At 36.5% G+C, this 17822-nt stretch overlaps 1 protein-coding gene across 15 annotated transcripts in view; it reads left to right on the top strand.

Annotated features, from left to right (window-relative positions):
• The window catches only part of USP15 (ubiquitin specific peptidase 15), a 72797-nt gene that overhangs the window by 20614 nt on the left and 34361 nt on the right, over positions 1-17822 (top strand). For 4 of the 15 annotated variants that reach the window (XR_012623585.1, XR_012623586.1, XM_074827346.1 and 1 more), the window contains exons 3-6: positions 101-231; positions 2885-3011; positions 8629-8774; positions 11245-11306. Coding sequence is in view for 12 of the 15 variants with exons in the window: in XM_074827346.1 (XP_074683447.1) it covers positions 101-231; positions 2885-3011; positions 8629-8774; positions 11245-11306 (466 nt within the window). In the remaining 3 variants the exon portion in view is untranslated. The other 11 variants (XM_074827356.1, XM_074827354.1, XM_074827358.1 and 8 more) reach the window with 11 other exon arrangements.

Raw genomic sequence — 17822 nt, 5'->3', positions numbered from 1 at the left:
CTCAGAAAATATTTTGTTTGCTATTTATATGAAAAATGTTACATTAAAAACTCAAGTAACAGAATTACAGTATTCAAGTAAAAATATCTTTCTCTTACAGATGGTGATTCTCAGTCTCTCAAGGAGCATCTCATTGATGAGCTGGACTACATCCTTTTGCCAACTGAAGGCTGGAATAGGCTAGTTAGCTGGTACACACTGATGGAAGGTCAAGAGCCAATAGCACGCAAGGTACTCTTAAATTGCCTACTGGGATGAATATGATTCAGATATAGTCCTGCAAATATGCAGGAGTTGCACAGGAATTTATTAGAAGACTGTAAGTCCTGTCCTATGATAATCATATAGACAACTTCTGCTTTAGTTGCTTATAGATACCTAATTTTTATTCAGATTTTAGAGGCTTAAGCTTTTAGTACTGAGAAACAAGGATGCAAAGGATGTAATGCTTTTTTTTCCTGGAAGTAAGCCCTCTAATATTTCGAGAAGAACTTGCTTTAGAAGCTTGTAAGTCTATTAATGCAAATGATTTTGTAATTATATATAAAATCCTAAAACTGTATTGACTATATGAGTGAAAAGCCTAGCTCTAATAATGTTAACATTGGCAGAGTAGTTGGTAATTAATGATAAGCATAGTCTTCTGTGTTCAGCAGCTTGCTAAGGGAGTTTTTTCTTGAAGCAAAAAGCTTACCTCAACACAAGTAGTAGTCCATGGTATGGTGGATACTATGGCCCTCCGTCTGTATGAGATACTGAAAAATTAACATCAAAGATCTTAATTTTTGTTTGCTTCAGCACATACCATCGTTATTATTGAAGTGATATGGCATTGTATTGGTTTATTGATCATACAGTCTTTTTTGTTTGTATTATTTCTTACCATTTTCAGGTTAATGATTACAGTTGCATCCTTGCTGGACTGAATTACTTAAATTTTAAAATACATTTTGGTATGTTTGCCATTTCAAAATTGACCATTAGGTTATATTCTTTCAGATCTTTATTTTAATTCCTGAAAAACTGCTGACAGAATATTATGATTGGAATTTAGTTTGATGTGACTGCTGGTGTAATACAACTTTTTTTTTCCTTCTATGACATGAGGATGGTCTAAGTACATGCATGCTGACCACTTACTTGAAGTGCATTCCTTTCAAACAAATGCCAGATTTAGCTATAGAAGAAATTCCGTGTCTTCAAGATTCATTTAGTCAGCAATAGTAGTAGTTTGTTGGGGTTTTTTTAACATTCTCTTTAGTACAATAAAAGAGATCTTTTTTTAAAGAGACATCCCTGGAATGTCTCTTTCTTTTTCTCTAGTTCTGTAAGAGCTGAAATCCATTAAAATGGCTTTCCTTCTTTAAAGATATATCTGTTATCAACTTGTTACTGTTTTTCCTGAAGATGGAGTTCAGCAAACTGAATGCTCTTCCATCATCATGGTAAAGTAAAAGTTCTGTAATGTTTTCACTTTGGGGGGGAAAATGGAAAGAGAGAGAAGGGGAATTAAGGGTAACTTGCCTTCTACTTAGAAGGAACTAACTGGAAAAGTACATGGAGTGTAATGAGTAGCCAGGTAAACTGGCATAGCTTCATTATTTTCTGCCAGTATGAGCAGTAGTTCGCCTCTGAGATGGTATTCCAGTTAAGAATTTTTCTTTCTGATGCTTTTTTCATTTGTTCATGATTCTTTCTCCTGTCTGCTTTAATGTTTTTTCATAAAGGTGGGATGATACTTTTCTTTCATCCCCTTTGTCACATAAACTTTTTTTGAAATGTGGATCCAGATTTTAAATTGATGCAATGTTGTACTTGATCCATGTCAGATAACATTATGACTTCAAGTAATAGGATGTGGTAATACTACCACTACAGTGTCAGTTTTATTCTCAGAAGTGTCTTAGCCGTACTGCACAGTTTTGTTTACTGCAACTATTTTGTTGTTACTCTAGGAGCTGAAAACCCTTCTAAGCTGCTCAAATTAAGATGCATTTCTATTTAAACGTCATGGTTGGCAGTCATTAAGGCAAACTACTGAACAGCAATAAAATCATTCACTAATTTATTTTTTTTCCTATGGCACAATCATACAAGTTATATTTGTACAGCAGATAGCAGATCTCTCCTAGCAATTAGCTGGTGGCTTTTTTTTTTACCGTATTTGTCAGATGTATCGTGTATCAGGCCGATGGTTATTTTTGGAACAGTCTACATGACTAAGTACTGCAGTTACAGTTTGGAAGATCAAAGGGAAAAACATTTAAGAGGTGACCCTGAATATTTCTTTTCTACATTTTACTTTTATAAAAAAAAAAATCCTGTATACTTAACTATTTTGCAATAGGTGTTACAAAAATGAACATATAATAAACAACTGAACTGAGTAGGTGAAATTTCAAATGAATGTATTCATTATCAGCATATAAGTGGAAGATTTGTAGGTTTTGTTTAAAAATGTGATATCCAAATTTTATTAGTGTGTTTTCTGGTTTTGATAAGTGTTCTTTAACTGTGAAAACTTCATGTTTTGAGGAAGGAGAATACTTTTGAAATAACAGTAACTTTTGGTGTTTTATCTTTCGATTGAGAATCATATCTTTTAGTTAAATATGCATATTTGTGATTTCCACTGTACTTAACACTTTGAAAGTCATGATGGTGGTGTTATATACAGGTAAGACATCATCATCAAGGAAAAAAATTACTTACTAGTTTACTGTATTTCTAAAAAGTTATAGGAGAATTTTAGTTCTAATTTTTGGCATTTATTAAGTTCTTACATTCCCTGAACTTGAGTTTCTTGAAGAGTTTTCAAAAATATTTTGAAGTGTGTATATGAAAACATATTTGGACTGATACCTGATCCTAATCTGTTTTTCAGGTCGTTGAACAGGGTATGTTTGTAAAGCACTGCAAAGTAGAAGTATATCTAACTGAATTAAAGCTTTGTGAAAATGGAAATATGAACAGTGTTGTCACACGAAGATTTAGTAAAGCTGATACAATAGGTATGCAAAACTGTTTTTAAAAATATATGATTGTTACTTGTTTAAATAGTACTTGGCAGCAAGTTCTGAGTAAATGAGTCTCTAGGTAAAATGATAGATGGTATTGTAACCATTAAAAAGTATGGGACTAGTCTTGTTTGGGTCAAATTAATATTTAATAAAGTTATTTGTAATATTTAGGATTTTTAATACAATTTTTAAAAAATAACTGTGTTTTATTATCTAGGCATCTGTGTTAACTCGAGAGGTTTGTGCTTTTCAGGAAGCGAACAGTGTGATGTTTTTCATTATCTTTATTGGATTCCATGGTACTTTCTCCTGCCTTTTGGTGTGTAAGAAGTACGTTTTTTTTCATGTGTTTCCTTTTTACTAAGGAAACACTATTTGGTCATATATATAAAGAGAAGGGTATATTACAGAACACAAGAATGAATTAAACTTATAAATTAATGGCTAAAGGTGACCTACAAAGGCAATATTCTTTGGGTTGTGAAGTAGCAGGCCAAGCAAAACCTTTTACAGTAGCTAACTCCAGTACAGTAACTTACCTTTATTTGTAGTTATTTTACTATATTTCAATAACATATTTGTCTCTGAAAATAACAATCAGAATACATGTAAATATATTGCTGATCATATAAACTCAGGTTTTGGTGTCTTTTGCATGTGTATATGAGATAAGTCTTTCAGTCAGCTGTATTTGTGCAGTTAGAATTGTACTTTATGTCCTTGGCACTTATGCCCAGCCATTACTCTTTGTTTACGTTCTTCGACAACGATGTAGTTTTTTCAGGTTTTGCTTCTCTTTGCATTATGGGTAATGACTTAGACTTGCTACCCTTTAATTCTTTGCAGATTGCTTGCTTTAAAAACAGAATGATTCTACTTTGTTAAATTTTAATCTTTAAGTTAAACAAGTAATCCTCTGCTTGTATTAGAATAAAAACTTATAAATTATGAAATTTGCCCTTGAAACAAGGCTTCAGTGTTATATGTTAATTGGCCTTTTTGTGATCTGGTTTAACTTGAGAAGATGTACTTCGTTATTCTCTCAGCAAACCCAGAAATTTAGAAAAAACAATTTAACATTATCCTTCCCCAAGGACCAAATACAAGGTATTTTGCAGCTATACTGAATTTAACTGTATCATTGGAATTATAAGTAATGGATGAATTTCTGATATTTTCTTTCTCTAATCAGAAGCAGGGCATTTTGAAGGTGTATTCCCTTTTTCTTAGCAGAGAGAGAATTACAATTACAAGAAAATTGTCATAAAGGGTAATGAGAAAGTCAGGCTCATTGGCAGCCCTTTTCCAGACACTGGTCTAATTTGCGTTCCTGATATGTGGATGACATGCTCTTGGAAGACTTAAGAACATACCTTTTCTGAAGCTGAAGCTTCTTATGCAGAGCACCAAGCAGGGCCATCCTAGCCAGGACATCCAGAAGAGTTTGTCTTTTAGAAGAAAAGCTAGAAAAAATTAAAACCACTTATAGGAGTGAAAAAATAACTGATTCCTGAGGTTTTTCTCTTATCATCCATTAATAAGATGGTGATATTTTCTCCCCTGTCCTTACCTTAAGTATGTTTAAGGGAGTTCTGGAATTCATCAAATATATAGCAGAGATGCTCATTATATCAATAAACAATATGCAAGAAGAATCTTTCAGTCTTGATTATTTTTCACCCTTCCTTGTATATGCCAGTGAGGGATGCATTTTCATTATGGTTGCAGAAGACTTGTACGAGAGAGTCAGTATCAGCCCCACTGAAGTGAGTGGACATAAGGTACTATGATCTTTTCAAGAAGTTTTAATTTTTCTACCCGCCATCATTGATTATATTATTTACTGCCCTCAAAAGATCAGTACAAGACCTTCCTTAATTCACATAAACAGAGAAAGTTTTGAAGCACTTTAAATACTCTAAGCACAGCATAATATTGACCTACTAGTGAACACTACACTCTTCAAGTGTGTGTCATTCCTGGAATACCTTTGCTTCTCCACTCAAATAGAAACTAAACTCATCTGTATGTCAACAAGTTAGTACAAGATAGGAAAAAATAATTATAAAGGGCAGACCTAATCATGACAGTCATTTTCTTGGGGTGGTACTGGACACATCTAATGTGTTCTTTGGACCTTCTTGGGAATCTCCTACAACTGAGGACTCTCGCCTTGGAGGCAGTGCATATTCACTTTGAGACTGATTGATGACTAACTCTTTTTGGGGAGGTGGGGGTGGTTTTTTAATTCTAAAAAGAAAATGAGCCAGACAATAGATGTAGTTCAGGCAGCGTTTCAGTCTAGTTGTTGCTGATCCTAGAGAGCATCAGGGCTTCTGAATGAATATGAGTTAATGATCCATTCTGGCGTCGTCATCATATGGAAGTATGATAAAACTAAGTCATCAGCTAATGTGTAGGCCTTTTCTACCATTATTCAACAGTTTTACAAACAACAAAATGACAGAAAGATTGTCTGTAGCTTCTATTATAAACAAATAAGGTTGTGTCTGCAATGCCATAAACAATTCCAAAACTGAGCTGATAAACTTTGTAGAAGATTACACCAGTGGCTCTGCATCTCATGGGCTTTTGGATTTTTGCTAGTAAATTATCTTGGCAAATGTCTGTGATTCATCTTTCCCTTTAATTTTCTGCAGAATACAAGAATTGCCACCCTTGAGGACAACTTATTCTGGGATCTGTGACTAGCCTTTCCCTTCTTTAGGAAACTGGGATTACTGTTTCATAATACAGATTATCATTTTCCTACAGTTTTCTTTAGCCAGTATTTGTGATAGCACTAGCCTTTGTATTAGGATCCACTGAACTTCTCCAGCATCTCATCAAGACTCTTCCACACAGTCTTGCAAAATAGTACTTAAATCATGCAGCTGTTTTTTTGGAGGAGCTATCTGATTTTTAATATATCCTATATAGGATCCATAACCTTTAACTCTTAAATTGAACTATCTCAGATTGTGGCCATGACTGGATTGAGAGCAGCCCTGCGGAGAAGGACTTGGGGGTATTACTGGATGAAAAACTGACTACGAGCCAGCAATGTGTGTTCGCAGCCCAGAAAGCCAACTGTATCCTGGGCTGCATCAAAAAAAGTGTGGCCAGCAGGTCGAAGGAGGTGATTCTGCCCCTCTGCTCTTGTGAGACCCCACCTGGAGTACTGTTTCCAGCTCTGGGGCCACCAACATAAGAAAGACATGGACCTGCTCCAACGAGTCCAGAGGATGGCATGAAGATGATCAGGGGTCTGGAGCACCTCCCTTACGAGGACAGGCTGAGAGAGTTGGGGTTATTCAGCCCAGAGAAGGGAAGGCTCCAGGGAGACCTTACAGCAGCCTTCCAGTACTTAAAGGGGGCCTACAGGAAAGATGGGGAGGGACTCTTTATCAGGGAGTGTAGTGGTAGGACGAGGGCTAATGGTTCTAAACTGAGAGAGGGTAAATTTAGATCAGATATAAGGAAGAAATTCTTTACTGTGAAGGTGGTGAGACACTGGAACAGGTTGTGCAGAGCAGTTGTGGATGCCTCCTCCCTGGAAGTGTTTGAGGCTGGGTTGGACAGGGCTTTGAGCAACTGGTCTAGTGAAAGGTGTCCCTACCCATGTCAGGGCAGTTGGAACTAGATGATCTTTCAGGTTCCTTCCAACCCGAACCATTCTTTGATTCTATACAGCTGATGGAGTGAGAGGCATCTTTAAAGGACAGTTTTTCCTGTCTCTTTTGTACATCGTCCTAGTACTAATTATCTCATACATGGGATGTGTATAACACTGCTAGAGGAGAGCCCTGTACACCATATGCATCAGACCACACCTATTTGAGTGTAATGTTTTCATTTATGCTGGAACACTTTAGAGCATAAGCCAGCACTTCAGTGATACTTGCTGGGGAGCTGGGGCGAAGAGTTATAAAGTGTGCATTGGTTACATTCATGGAAGTATGTAAAAGAACCTTAGTTTCACAGTCTCAAAATTAGCATATTAGTCAAGTGGAACATGCTCTTCCCAGAGTCTTGGACATGTTTAGTCATCTGATAGGATTGATGCTTCCTGTCTCATAACAGTTCTGTTAGTGAAGCTGGAGTGTTAAAATTAACATAATAAATGTTAATTTAGTACTTGCAAAGAATATGAGCTGCAATGCTCAAATAATTGATTGTCATGGTATTAAGATAATGAAAAAGTCTATAAATTCTTTCAGTGAAAGTCATTGATAAATCTGGATTATTTTTGGTTTTGGAAGATTCTTGCTGGTTAGATTTACTCATACATTCAAATATAGTTATTTGAAAACACTGGTTAAGAATTGGTTCAGACAGTACATGATGTTTTTAAAAAAGTCAACAAATCAAGTAACAGCCTGTTGCCTTGTTCATAGCACCTACCTTGCCTACTTATCTCTATTACAGAAACAGATGATCCAGTCTAGCACTTGCTTTCGTACTAAAATGCATGTTAACTAGTATAGAATGAAATTTTATTCATTTGCCTACAACATCTACAAATATTATATTGGCCAGTTGTCATGCATTTGACAAGCCAAGATACTTTTAAGCTCCAGGTCTCATTTTGACTTTTCATATTTAACTTAGTGGAAGAGAAAATAATCATATTAATTGAAAGGGAATAAGGGGAATGCTAGAGGAGCTGAACCACTGGTGTTTTGTCCTGAGACTTCAGGGAAATGTCTCTCAGAGCTTACAGTGCCCATTTTTATAATTGTGTTTTCAGTGATCATCAGGTATAAACTTATGTATGTTTCTTGGTTTTGTTTTCTGTGTTAGCTGTTATGAGACTTGGCTACCACAGGGCTTTATGAGTGTACCAGTTAAAAAAAACATTTACATGAGGTTGCTATGGTATAGCACTGTACATATTAATTCAAATTAAAGAACTTGTTAATAAACTTTTGCATAAGGAGGATGGAGTTAAGGATGAACTTCTTAAATTTCAGTTGTAGACAATAGTTACACTACCTTAAAATAACGTAGCAGGTAGCCCTTTTTATGTTAAATCTTTCAGGAACATAAAATCTTGCATCATCACTTTAAAATAAATTTATGTGCTTCAGTTTTATAGAGTAGTCTTAAATTTCTGTGAGCGTGTAAATTAAACTTTATGCATATATATTGTGGTTAGTGCTAATTGCACTGGGATATGGGTAGTAGAAGAGTGAAAATCAAAAAGGATTTCATTTAGGGAGAGGAACAGAATGACTTGCACTGCAAATCTTGCCTCTAATCATTCCCTCCCCACCCACACTCCTGTGTTACTACACTCTGAGAAATTAGTAGATGGGTACCTTGGTACCTCCTGTCATCTGTTATTTATCAGCTTATCTTTATTTGGTCTGCTTTGCTAAGAGATTCAAGAGGGAATAAAATAGTCCTCTAGCTGTTTCCATTTTCAGGACAAGCAGACTAGCAACTTGCTGCTTGTCCTACAACGTGATGTAGTTGCATGTCTGTTTCTACAGTTTTGTTTGTATTTTGAATATAAGAAAAGACTAGGTGATTCTCATGCTTTATTCAGCTTTATCCAGTTTGTGTAGTGAAATGCTAAACTTGTGTTTTCTCCATTTCAAAACAGATACAATTGAAAAAGAGATAAGAAAAATCTTCAATATTCCAGGTGAAAAAGAGACCAGATTGTGGAACAAATACATGAGTAATACTTTTGAACCTTTGAATAAACCAGACAGTACCATACAGGATGCTGGTTTATACCAGGGACAGGTACAGTGTAATTTTTTTTTTTATACTTTTTTTTCTTGTGAAAATGTAGCTGTACCAAATGAATTTTCCTTCTTTTGAAATGAAAATTGCCTCCTACATTGTGTTAGGGATAGAGGATTTTATAAACAAATTCATGAAGATAGAAGTAGTCTTTAAGTGTATTTTCAGGATTAGAGATGAGTGTAACTTTCCTAGTGAATTAAAAGTGAATGAACATAACATTGCTGACTTGAATTTGATAAAACCTGAAATAAAAAAATATTCCTGGGATCTGGGATATATTCCTGTAATCAAACCCAAAATTTGAAGAACTTTTTAGGTACTATAAAAGAATAATGTCTTCTACTCAAATTTCACTGTCCAGATTTCAGAAAGAAATTAAAAAGAAAATATTTCAGATAAGAACTATAGAGAAAAGAGCTTGAAAACCTGCTTTAGCGTGAGACTATATCATCACTTTAAAATCTCTTTATGGGAGGATTTCTTACAAGATGATTTTTTTACCTTTACAGATGAATATAAAGAACAGATTTTGGATGTTAGAGCTACACAAATATAAATGTGAACTGATTGAACAATTTCATCACTAGAATAACTTTTCAGATTATTACATTGATTCTTTAGTCTTCAAATAGAGTTGGATGTTTTTTCAACAGCTGTTAGTTAGTTCATGCTGTAGTGCTACAAATATGAATGGATGAAATTTGATGGCAGTAATTGTAGGCAAGACTATATTAAAGTATTTCCTTTTGCCTTGAAATACTTGACTCTAACCTACTTACCAGCAGTATTTATGCTGTACTTCAGTTTTCTTTTATGACATGGAAGGTAAGTAATCAATGCACCGAAATAACAGCTTAAACTATTGTGCCCTTTAGCTTCATACTGCACGCACTTAAACCCTCACACAGGTAATTTTAACAATGCAGAGGTCCTGCTGGAAGAGCCCACATCTCCCATAAAAGATTTGCGTCAAAGATGTAACTTGCAAATTGCCTCTATCCCAGTGAAACATTAACTGTGAAGCAAGCATGGTCTAATATAGCCATAGAAACATCTCTAGGTGACATCTGTACTTTCACCAAAACAAATATTGTTCAAAACTGAGTTTAACCATGGTTTCTGAAAATGCTAAATGTCATGGTAGACCACGTGTGTTTGGTCAGTTGCACTTGCTGACACACAAGGTTGTTATTTTTCTTGCTGAGCCTCCTAATCTAATAATAGTTATTCTGACTATTACAGTCTATCTAACTTAATAGTTATTTTTTATTGTGTAATTCTAAACTATGTATGTGATAGAGTAAATTAATGTTTTGAATTTATCAGCTGGTTTCTGAAGTGAGCCTTTAGGGGTTCCATTGAACTTTTAAGTCTAAATCTTCCTTTTATTTAGTAAAAAATGAAAGCCAATGGAAGGAAATATGGCGGAATTTGTCTTACAACATTCATGACCCAAAGGTAGCAGACTACTCTTTTCCAGATAGAAAGCTGGTCATGATAGAAAGCTAGTTTTCAGTGTCATGTCTGGCAGCATGACTTGCTTATAAGGTTTTGAGCGTAAGTACGTATGTGAATGTATGTCACTGTGTAGACACTTAGAAGCATAATATGGCAGTTAATCAGTGTCCTGAAACATCAGTGTGTATCTACAGTTATGCAAAATTAGTTGCATTGGAAATTAAAGAGTTAGATTCAGTTTAAATATTGGAGTCTAGTTCCCATTTCAAATGATCTGACTATCCCAGCTGTCAATCAAGAAAGGCATGAGCTTTTTGTAGGTCCTATGTCATATCTGCCAGCATAGGGCAGATATCTCAAATACCCAAAGGCGTTTCAAATGGCACTTGATGCCTGTGTTTAGGACTGAGTGTTCTGTACTCCCTTTTGTACCAATAACAACGTGAATGAAATTATTTTCATTAGCCAACTGTCCCATTGGAAAATTATTACTAGATTAATGCTTTTGCAAAAAATACGGGAGTAACCAGACAGGTATGATTTTAAGGCTATCAAGGCAGAAAATAGATCGCTTTGGGTTCTTTTTTTCCTACCGATTTGTGTTGTGTGTGAAGCAAAATTCGTTCAGGAATATCCCTTCCTTAACAGGGCTGTTGTATAGATGTGATTTCTGTAGATTCATAGATGCTATTTAGACATTGCAGGTCATCTTCTGACCTCTTTGAGAGGTAAGGTCTTGCCATTTTATCCATGGATTGCTGAGGTATTGAAGTATTAAGTCGCTTGCCCAAAGTTGCATAAATTAAGATGTGGGGAGAAAAAAGTGAATAGAGCAAGAGGAAGGTGCAGTGTAATTGAATGGAATATTCTTGAACCTCAGGGAATAGTAGCTTAAATGTCAGTCTTTTCCATCTCAATCACATGTCAGCAAATCCATTAAAAAGTTTGGAACAGAAAGCAATCTACTGATATTTTTATTTCAGTTTTCTTATTGCACTTTTTGTGGTAGGTACTGGTGATAGAACAGAAGAATGAGGATGGAACATGGCCAAGAGGTCCTTCAACTCCTAAGTAAGTTACGAATTTAAGTCATGTTATTCACCATAGCTTAACTATTTTCACATGTTATTTTGCTTTAAAAAAAAATGTTTTTAAAAGTGGTGTTTCATTTTGAAAATAAGCCTTCAGATGTTTTAGCTGAAAATATGCCAAATATTGTGTTTCTTATAAGTGCTGCACGTTGTAGAACTTGACATAATAATGGTGGATTCCAGCATATACATTGCTTAATTTTGTTGATTTCAGCCAGTGATATACGTTATCCTGCTTAAAAATAGGGAAAAAAAAAAATCCATCGTAGAAAACTGTAAGACTTAGCTTATTTTATTTAGAGTTCTGTTTCAAAGCATAGCGTATCTGTCAGGTGAACATAGATACATGTATTTTATCAGTATTTTTCTTATGTAAATGTTTTCATGAATACCTTGTCCTTTTATCTCCAGAGCACAATATTTGCACATAAACGTTATTTAAATTGCAGTCTACATTACCAGCATGTTGCCTTTGTTCTTTGTTGGGCTGTCATCAGTTAACAGAGTACAATGGTCTTTTTCTTTTCTGTTCTTCCTGCTGCCATTATCAGCAGCACTTTGATAATGGCAAGTGAGTAGAAAAACTTGAGTGTGGTTTTTCTCATTTAGATGGATAAACATTTTTAATATTGTTTCCAGAATCTGAATCATGTTCTGTTGGTTTTGAAGAACAGTTGGAACTAGTTACTAGTAAACTAATACAATCTCAGCCTTATAAAGTTAACTGTTTTTTCCCTTTGTTGGCTGGTTCTTGGGCATATCTTTAATAAAAAGTTCTTTTAAATTCCTTTTGATATTCTGCATTCATGTAACTGAGTTTCACTGTTGTTTTAAAACATTTTTGTAATATCATTCCTTATAATTTGAAGGACAGAGATTCTTTATCTTTGGTGGTTTATGTCAAGCACTTTTACTAGGAGCACTAGCTTCTATTAAGTTGCTTAATGAAGCTTGAGTTCAATTTAAGCTTAGTATGCACAGTATAATCTTGCTTAGCAAGATGTTATTACACAAAGAATTGAGAATGTAGAGCAGCAGAAAGAATGGGATGCAAAATACTTGAAGTTTAATATCTGACCTCAAAAAGCATCTGGTAGAAATGTAAATTTTCAGTCAAATTTTAGTTGTAGATTTTGAAGGTTAAAAGAATTCAGATAACTCAGTGTCACAGTTTCTCTTGGAAGTTTTGGTGGAAAGATATTCTTGGTGATGGTAACTGCTTTTCTTCTGCCAAATTTCTATTCCACTTCATGGAAGACATTCAGGAGCAATATGTAAATTAAAGAATATCTCCTGGAAAACGTTTGATCTGGGGACAAGTAAAATGGTAATTGAGAATACCGGTGTCAAGAGGAGGCTATAAGTAAACCAGCAAAGGAGGATGAATGGTTTTGCTGTGAAGCTGGGGTATGTTTTTGAAGTTTGGCAGCTGTCAGAAAGATTGATTGGAAGTTGGTATTCAAATGCATTGTAGTAGTGGAAGGTTTGCAAAATTTAGTGGATTCAAATAGAAACTATCAACAAACAGTAATGGGGTCAGGTTTTTACACCTGTTTAAAAATTTATGAAAAATCTAATAAATGTTTAAAGGGGTAGAAATATTAAACACTTGCTTTTGAGCCTTCTGTGTGAGCTGCATTAGGAGTATTAGCTTGTCACCACAAATAATATACATCCAGGTAGCTTTCTACAGTCCTGTCACTGGTTGCACACTGGTCTCACACCAGTCCTGCTGAGACTACCACTTTGTAGTGCTTGTTTTGGAGGAGTACAAATTGTAAACCTAAATTCTGATGCCAGGGAATACAGTGCCCTATTTAGAAAGGTCTAAATGCAAAATATTGGAAAGTATGAGAGATTTATAATGCTTGAAAAGGGCAGGATCATTTCAGAACATCACCTAAGCTAATCACAAAGTAGTTGAGGTTGGAGGGCACCTATGGAGATTGTCTGGTCCAACCCATCTGCTCAAAGAAGGGTCACCTAGAGCAGGTTGCCTGGGACTGTGTCCAGTCAGGTTTTGAGCATCTCCAAGGATGGAGGCTCCACCACAAGCCTTCCTGGAAAACCTAGTCCACTGTTTGATAACCCTCACTGTAAAACAAAATTTCTTACATTTAAATAGAATTGCCTGTGCTTCAGTTTGTGCCCATTGCCTCTTCTCCTTTCAGCGGGCACCACTGAGAAGGGTCTTGCTCCATCTTTTTAATTTCCTCATATTGGGTATTTATATAAATTGGTAAGATCACTCTGGAGCCTTCTTTTCTCCAGGTTGAACAGTCCAAGCTCTCTCAGTCTCTCCACGTAGGTCAGATGCTGCAATCCCATGATCACCTTTGTGGCTTCTCACTGGACTTGCTCCTGTGTGTCCCTGTCTCTCTGGAACTGGGGAGCCCAGCAGTGAACGCAGCACTCCAGAGGTGTCTCGCCCATGCTGAGTGGAGGGGAAGGATCCACTTCCCTTGAGCTGCTGGCAGTGCTTTTCCCAATGCAGCCCACATGGTGATTGGCCCAAGGACACGCTGCTGGCTCATGTTCAGCTCTTTGTCCAGCAGGACCCCCAGTGCTTGTCTGCCAAGCTGCTTTCCATCGGGTCACCCGTGCCCCCCACACCCCCCCCCCAACACCCCAGTGTGTACTGGTGCCTGGGGTTATTCCTCGCTAGGTGCAGGCCTTTGCATTTCCTTTGACTGAACTTCATGAGCTTCCTGTCTACCCATTTCTCCAGCCTGCTGAGGTCCCTCTGAATGGCAGCACAACCTATGTTGTGACAGATGAAAATGAGAGATAGTAAGATGTCCTGCACATTTTCTCTGCCTCTTTCTTGTTAGCAGAAGCATAACAGCAATCATTGTATTGATTGCTTCTTTTGGCAATTTTTCTTTCTTCCTACTGCAGGTGATGAACGTTGGCAGTTTTTTATGAGAAACATGTTAAAGGTGTGAACATCTTTCTCTACAGCAAGAAAAGAACATATTTACTTTGAAAGTGGACAAATTGGGACCTCAGCTCAGTATAGGAAGGAACACTTTTGAAAACAATAATTCTGTTTCTCTTAAAAGTATAATGACTCAGTACAAGTGAAAAGATTGATTATCATCATAATTGTCTCTTCTTCTGAAGAAACTTGGAAGAAATTATTTTAAGATCCTTTTATATAAGAGCAGAGACCCTGCTGTGCAACTTAGAATTTCAGATCTATGTCCAAGCTTGTCAGTGTTTGGGTTTCTCTTATGTGTACTGTTCTTCTAACATCTGAATTTATTTAATTTTGGAAGTCATTGCAACATCAGCTGTAAAAACCCCACTAAAGTTTAATGATATCTGCTCTTGTCTCATATTTTAATGCTGCTTAAAATGTTTGTGGGTTGGTTTTGGGTTTTTTTTGTCTGGAAGTATCTGAATGTGCTGTACATTCTTAAAACGTTCACAGGGTCAGTCAGGCTTAGGAATAGCTGTATATTTGGCTCTCCGAGAGGTTCTGTTTATATCAACTGTTTATATTAGCTACTGGGATGTTTGTTGATCGGGAAGATTGGCTTCTGTGAAACTTTTTCTAGGGAGCTCATAGTGACTTCTCCTGGAATGTCTTTACTGTCATCTGCTCCCTAAATAGGTATTACTCAGCATTAATGGGCAGTTCTGAGAAAATGTTGTTATACTAACTTTTCTGTGAATAACTGTCTCCTCAACGTCATACACATGACAAACTCATCCAAACATGGAGATCCCCTGTTGCTTTGGTACCTTAGTTGCTGCTGATCCCAGTCCTTGAATAAAGAATTGTGATCTGTGTGCAGACAATTTTTTTTTTCGTATCTATATCCTTCTGTGGGAGATTATGCCACAGGCAGAAAAACAACCAACCAGTCAACCCTATTTGAATTGTTTATTATCATTTTAATCTAAGATATAAAAAAATCTAAGGTTGTAGTTCAAGTAATTTAAGCAATGTACTACAAAATCAAATTACTTGGGTTCAGGAAAAACTATACAACAATTAAAACCTTTCATCCAATCTGTGATTATAAAACTTGAGACAAGGAGAAGGAAGGAGGTTAAGGTTTGAAGTTCCATGAATTACCAAATGAATAGCCAGGACAAGGTTTCTATTAGTGTTCTGTTAAGAAGTTCTTACCTGTTTACAAGCAAATATAAAAGCAAGTTACAGAAACATACAAAGAACCTATTAACTAGAAACTTATTTCCTGCTAATTTTAGAAAAGTATTGTTTGCTGTTTTCTTAGGAGACTTAATCAACAAGTATTAAATCTATTGATCCATCATATTCTTCAAAAATGCTTCTTATATGGTAAAAAACTAATGATTTTTAACTACACTATCAATATATATCTGTGTGTATAATAAAAGTAACAGATTTAATTGTGATCCTTTTTTTTTTTTAGACTTCACTGTGGAATAAATCAACCTAATCAAATAGCTGACTACTTTGCATAATTTCAGATGGTCTGCTGTTAATTTTAATAATTTTTGCATGTAAAAGGCAATACATTGATTTTGGTTTTTAATACCATACAAAAATTTGAGACTGTACTCATTCATAGTTTTTCCTCCTTGTAATAATGAATGTTTTCTTACATAATTTGTCACATGGGAAGTTTTTTCATGATTTTTTTTTTATGGTTCAAAACTGTATGCCTTTTTATCTTGGAAAAACATTGAAGGCTTTTACTTGATTCTTTTGCTGGATCCCATAATGTTTCTAAAAGAAAAAAAATTGAATAAAAGATGCTTAGCTATCTATTTTGAAAGAATTTAATGCTTGTGTATCCAAGTTTCTTAGGAAACAATATCCATGAGTCTTCAAAAGAAAAACTGTGTTCCTCTACTGAAATTAGAAGTATTCTCTTTAACAAAGAAATTTAAAATCTGGGATTTTTCCCTGAAGCAGTTGATGTGCAGACAAGTGTGCCTTTCTACTGACTTTGATGTAAGAAAGATAATTGTGGAAAATAGAACTAACTGGGGACTTACTCTGATGTCTTAAATTGTAAAAGCAAAAGCTGTCAGAGCTTGTCTGCCAGTCAAGGGCTGGACTGCCATTTGCTGCTGTGTAATGACTTGTTAGACTGTGATAACCATGTGTCTGATCCCCTGTGGGTAAACATCAAACACTGGTAATGTACAACAGACATTTTCAAGTTAGTTTAACAAACATGTTCATTAGTATCAGTTAATGGAGGGTTGAGAAACTCTTAACAAATGCATGCCCTGAACATTTTAATTTTTTTTGATTACTGAATCTTAAAATACCAACCTTTCATGCACCACCACCCCCAAGAAGTACGATTGACTGAATTAGTTGTTTTTTGTAAGAAAAGAATAGTCAAAACTGAAGTAGGTTAAACATACTAAAGTTTGCTTTACAATAATAAATTGTATGTTAGACTGATTATAACCACCCCTTCACTGAACCAGAGTCCTTGAGGATGGAAGAACCTCTTGGGATAGTCTCATCCTGTCCCCCTACTCAAAGCAGGGGCATCTGGAGCAGGTTGCCTGGGACTGTGTCCAGGTGCACTTTGGATATCTCCAGGGATGGAGACTGCACAGCCACTCTAGTCAACCTGTTTCCGTTTTTGACCACCCTCACTGTAAAAAAATTGTCAGTTTACCACGTCTTTTGTGTGTGTGTGAACATCATCATATGTTCAGATAAAATTTTGTTTAATTTATACCCATTGTCTCTTCTCCTTTCAGCGGTCACCACTGAGAAGGGTCTTGCTCCATCTTTTTAATTTCCTCATATTGCGTATTTATACACATTGGTAAGATCACTCTGGAGCCTTCTTTTCTCCAGGTTGAACAGTCCAAGCTCTCTCAGTCTCTCCACGTAGGTCAGATGCTGCAATCCCGTGATCACCTTTGTGGCTTCTCACTGGACTTGCTCCTGTGTGTCCCTGTCTCTCTGGAACTGGGGAGCCCAGCAGTGAACGCAGCACTCCAGAGGTGTCTCGCCCATGCTGAGTGGAAGGGAAGGATCCACTTCCCTTGAGCTGCTGGCAGTGCTTTTCCCAATGCAGCCCACATGGTGATTGGCCCAAGGACACGCTGCTGGCTCATGTTCAGCTCTTTGTCCAGCAGGACCCCCGGTGCTTCTCTGCCAAGCTGCTTTCCATCGGGTCACCCGTGCCCCCCACACCCCCCCCCCAACACCCCAGTGTGTACTGGTGCCTGGGGTTATTCCTCCCCAGGTGCAGGCCTTTGCATTTCCTTTGACTGAACTTCATGAGCTTCCTGTCTACCCATTTCTCCAGCCTGCTGAGGTCCCTCTGAATGGCAGCACACACATCTGGTGTATCAGTCCCTCCTTCCAGATTTGTGTCATCTCTAATCTTACTGAGGCTACACTCTGTCCTGATGTTCTGGTCATCAGTAAAGATGTTAAGAGAGTATAGGACCTAGTATTGAGCCCTTGAGTATGCCACTACTGACTGGCCTCCAACTGGACTTTGTGCCGCTGGTCAAAATCATC

The sequence above is a fragment of the Strix aluco genome, chromosome 5 (assembly GCF_031877795.1).
Source record: "Strix aluco isolate bStrAlu1 chromosome 5, bStrAlu1.hap1, whole genome shotgun sequence".
NCBI classification, from domain to species: Eukaryota; Metazoa; Chordata; class Aves; order Strigiformes; family Strigidae; genus Strix; species Strix aluco.
This window is presented reverse-complemented; position numbering and strand designations above follow the sequence as displayed.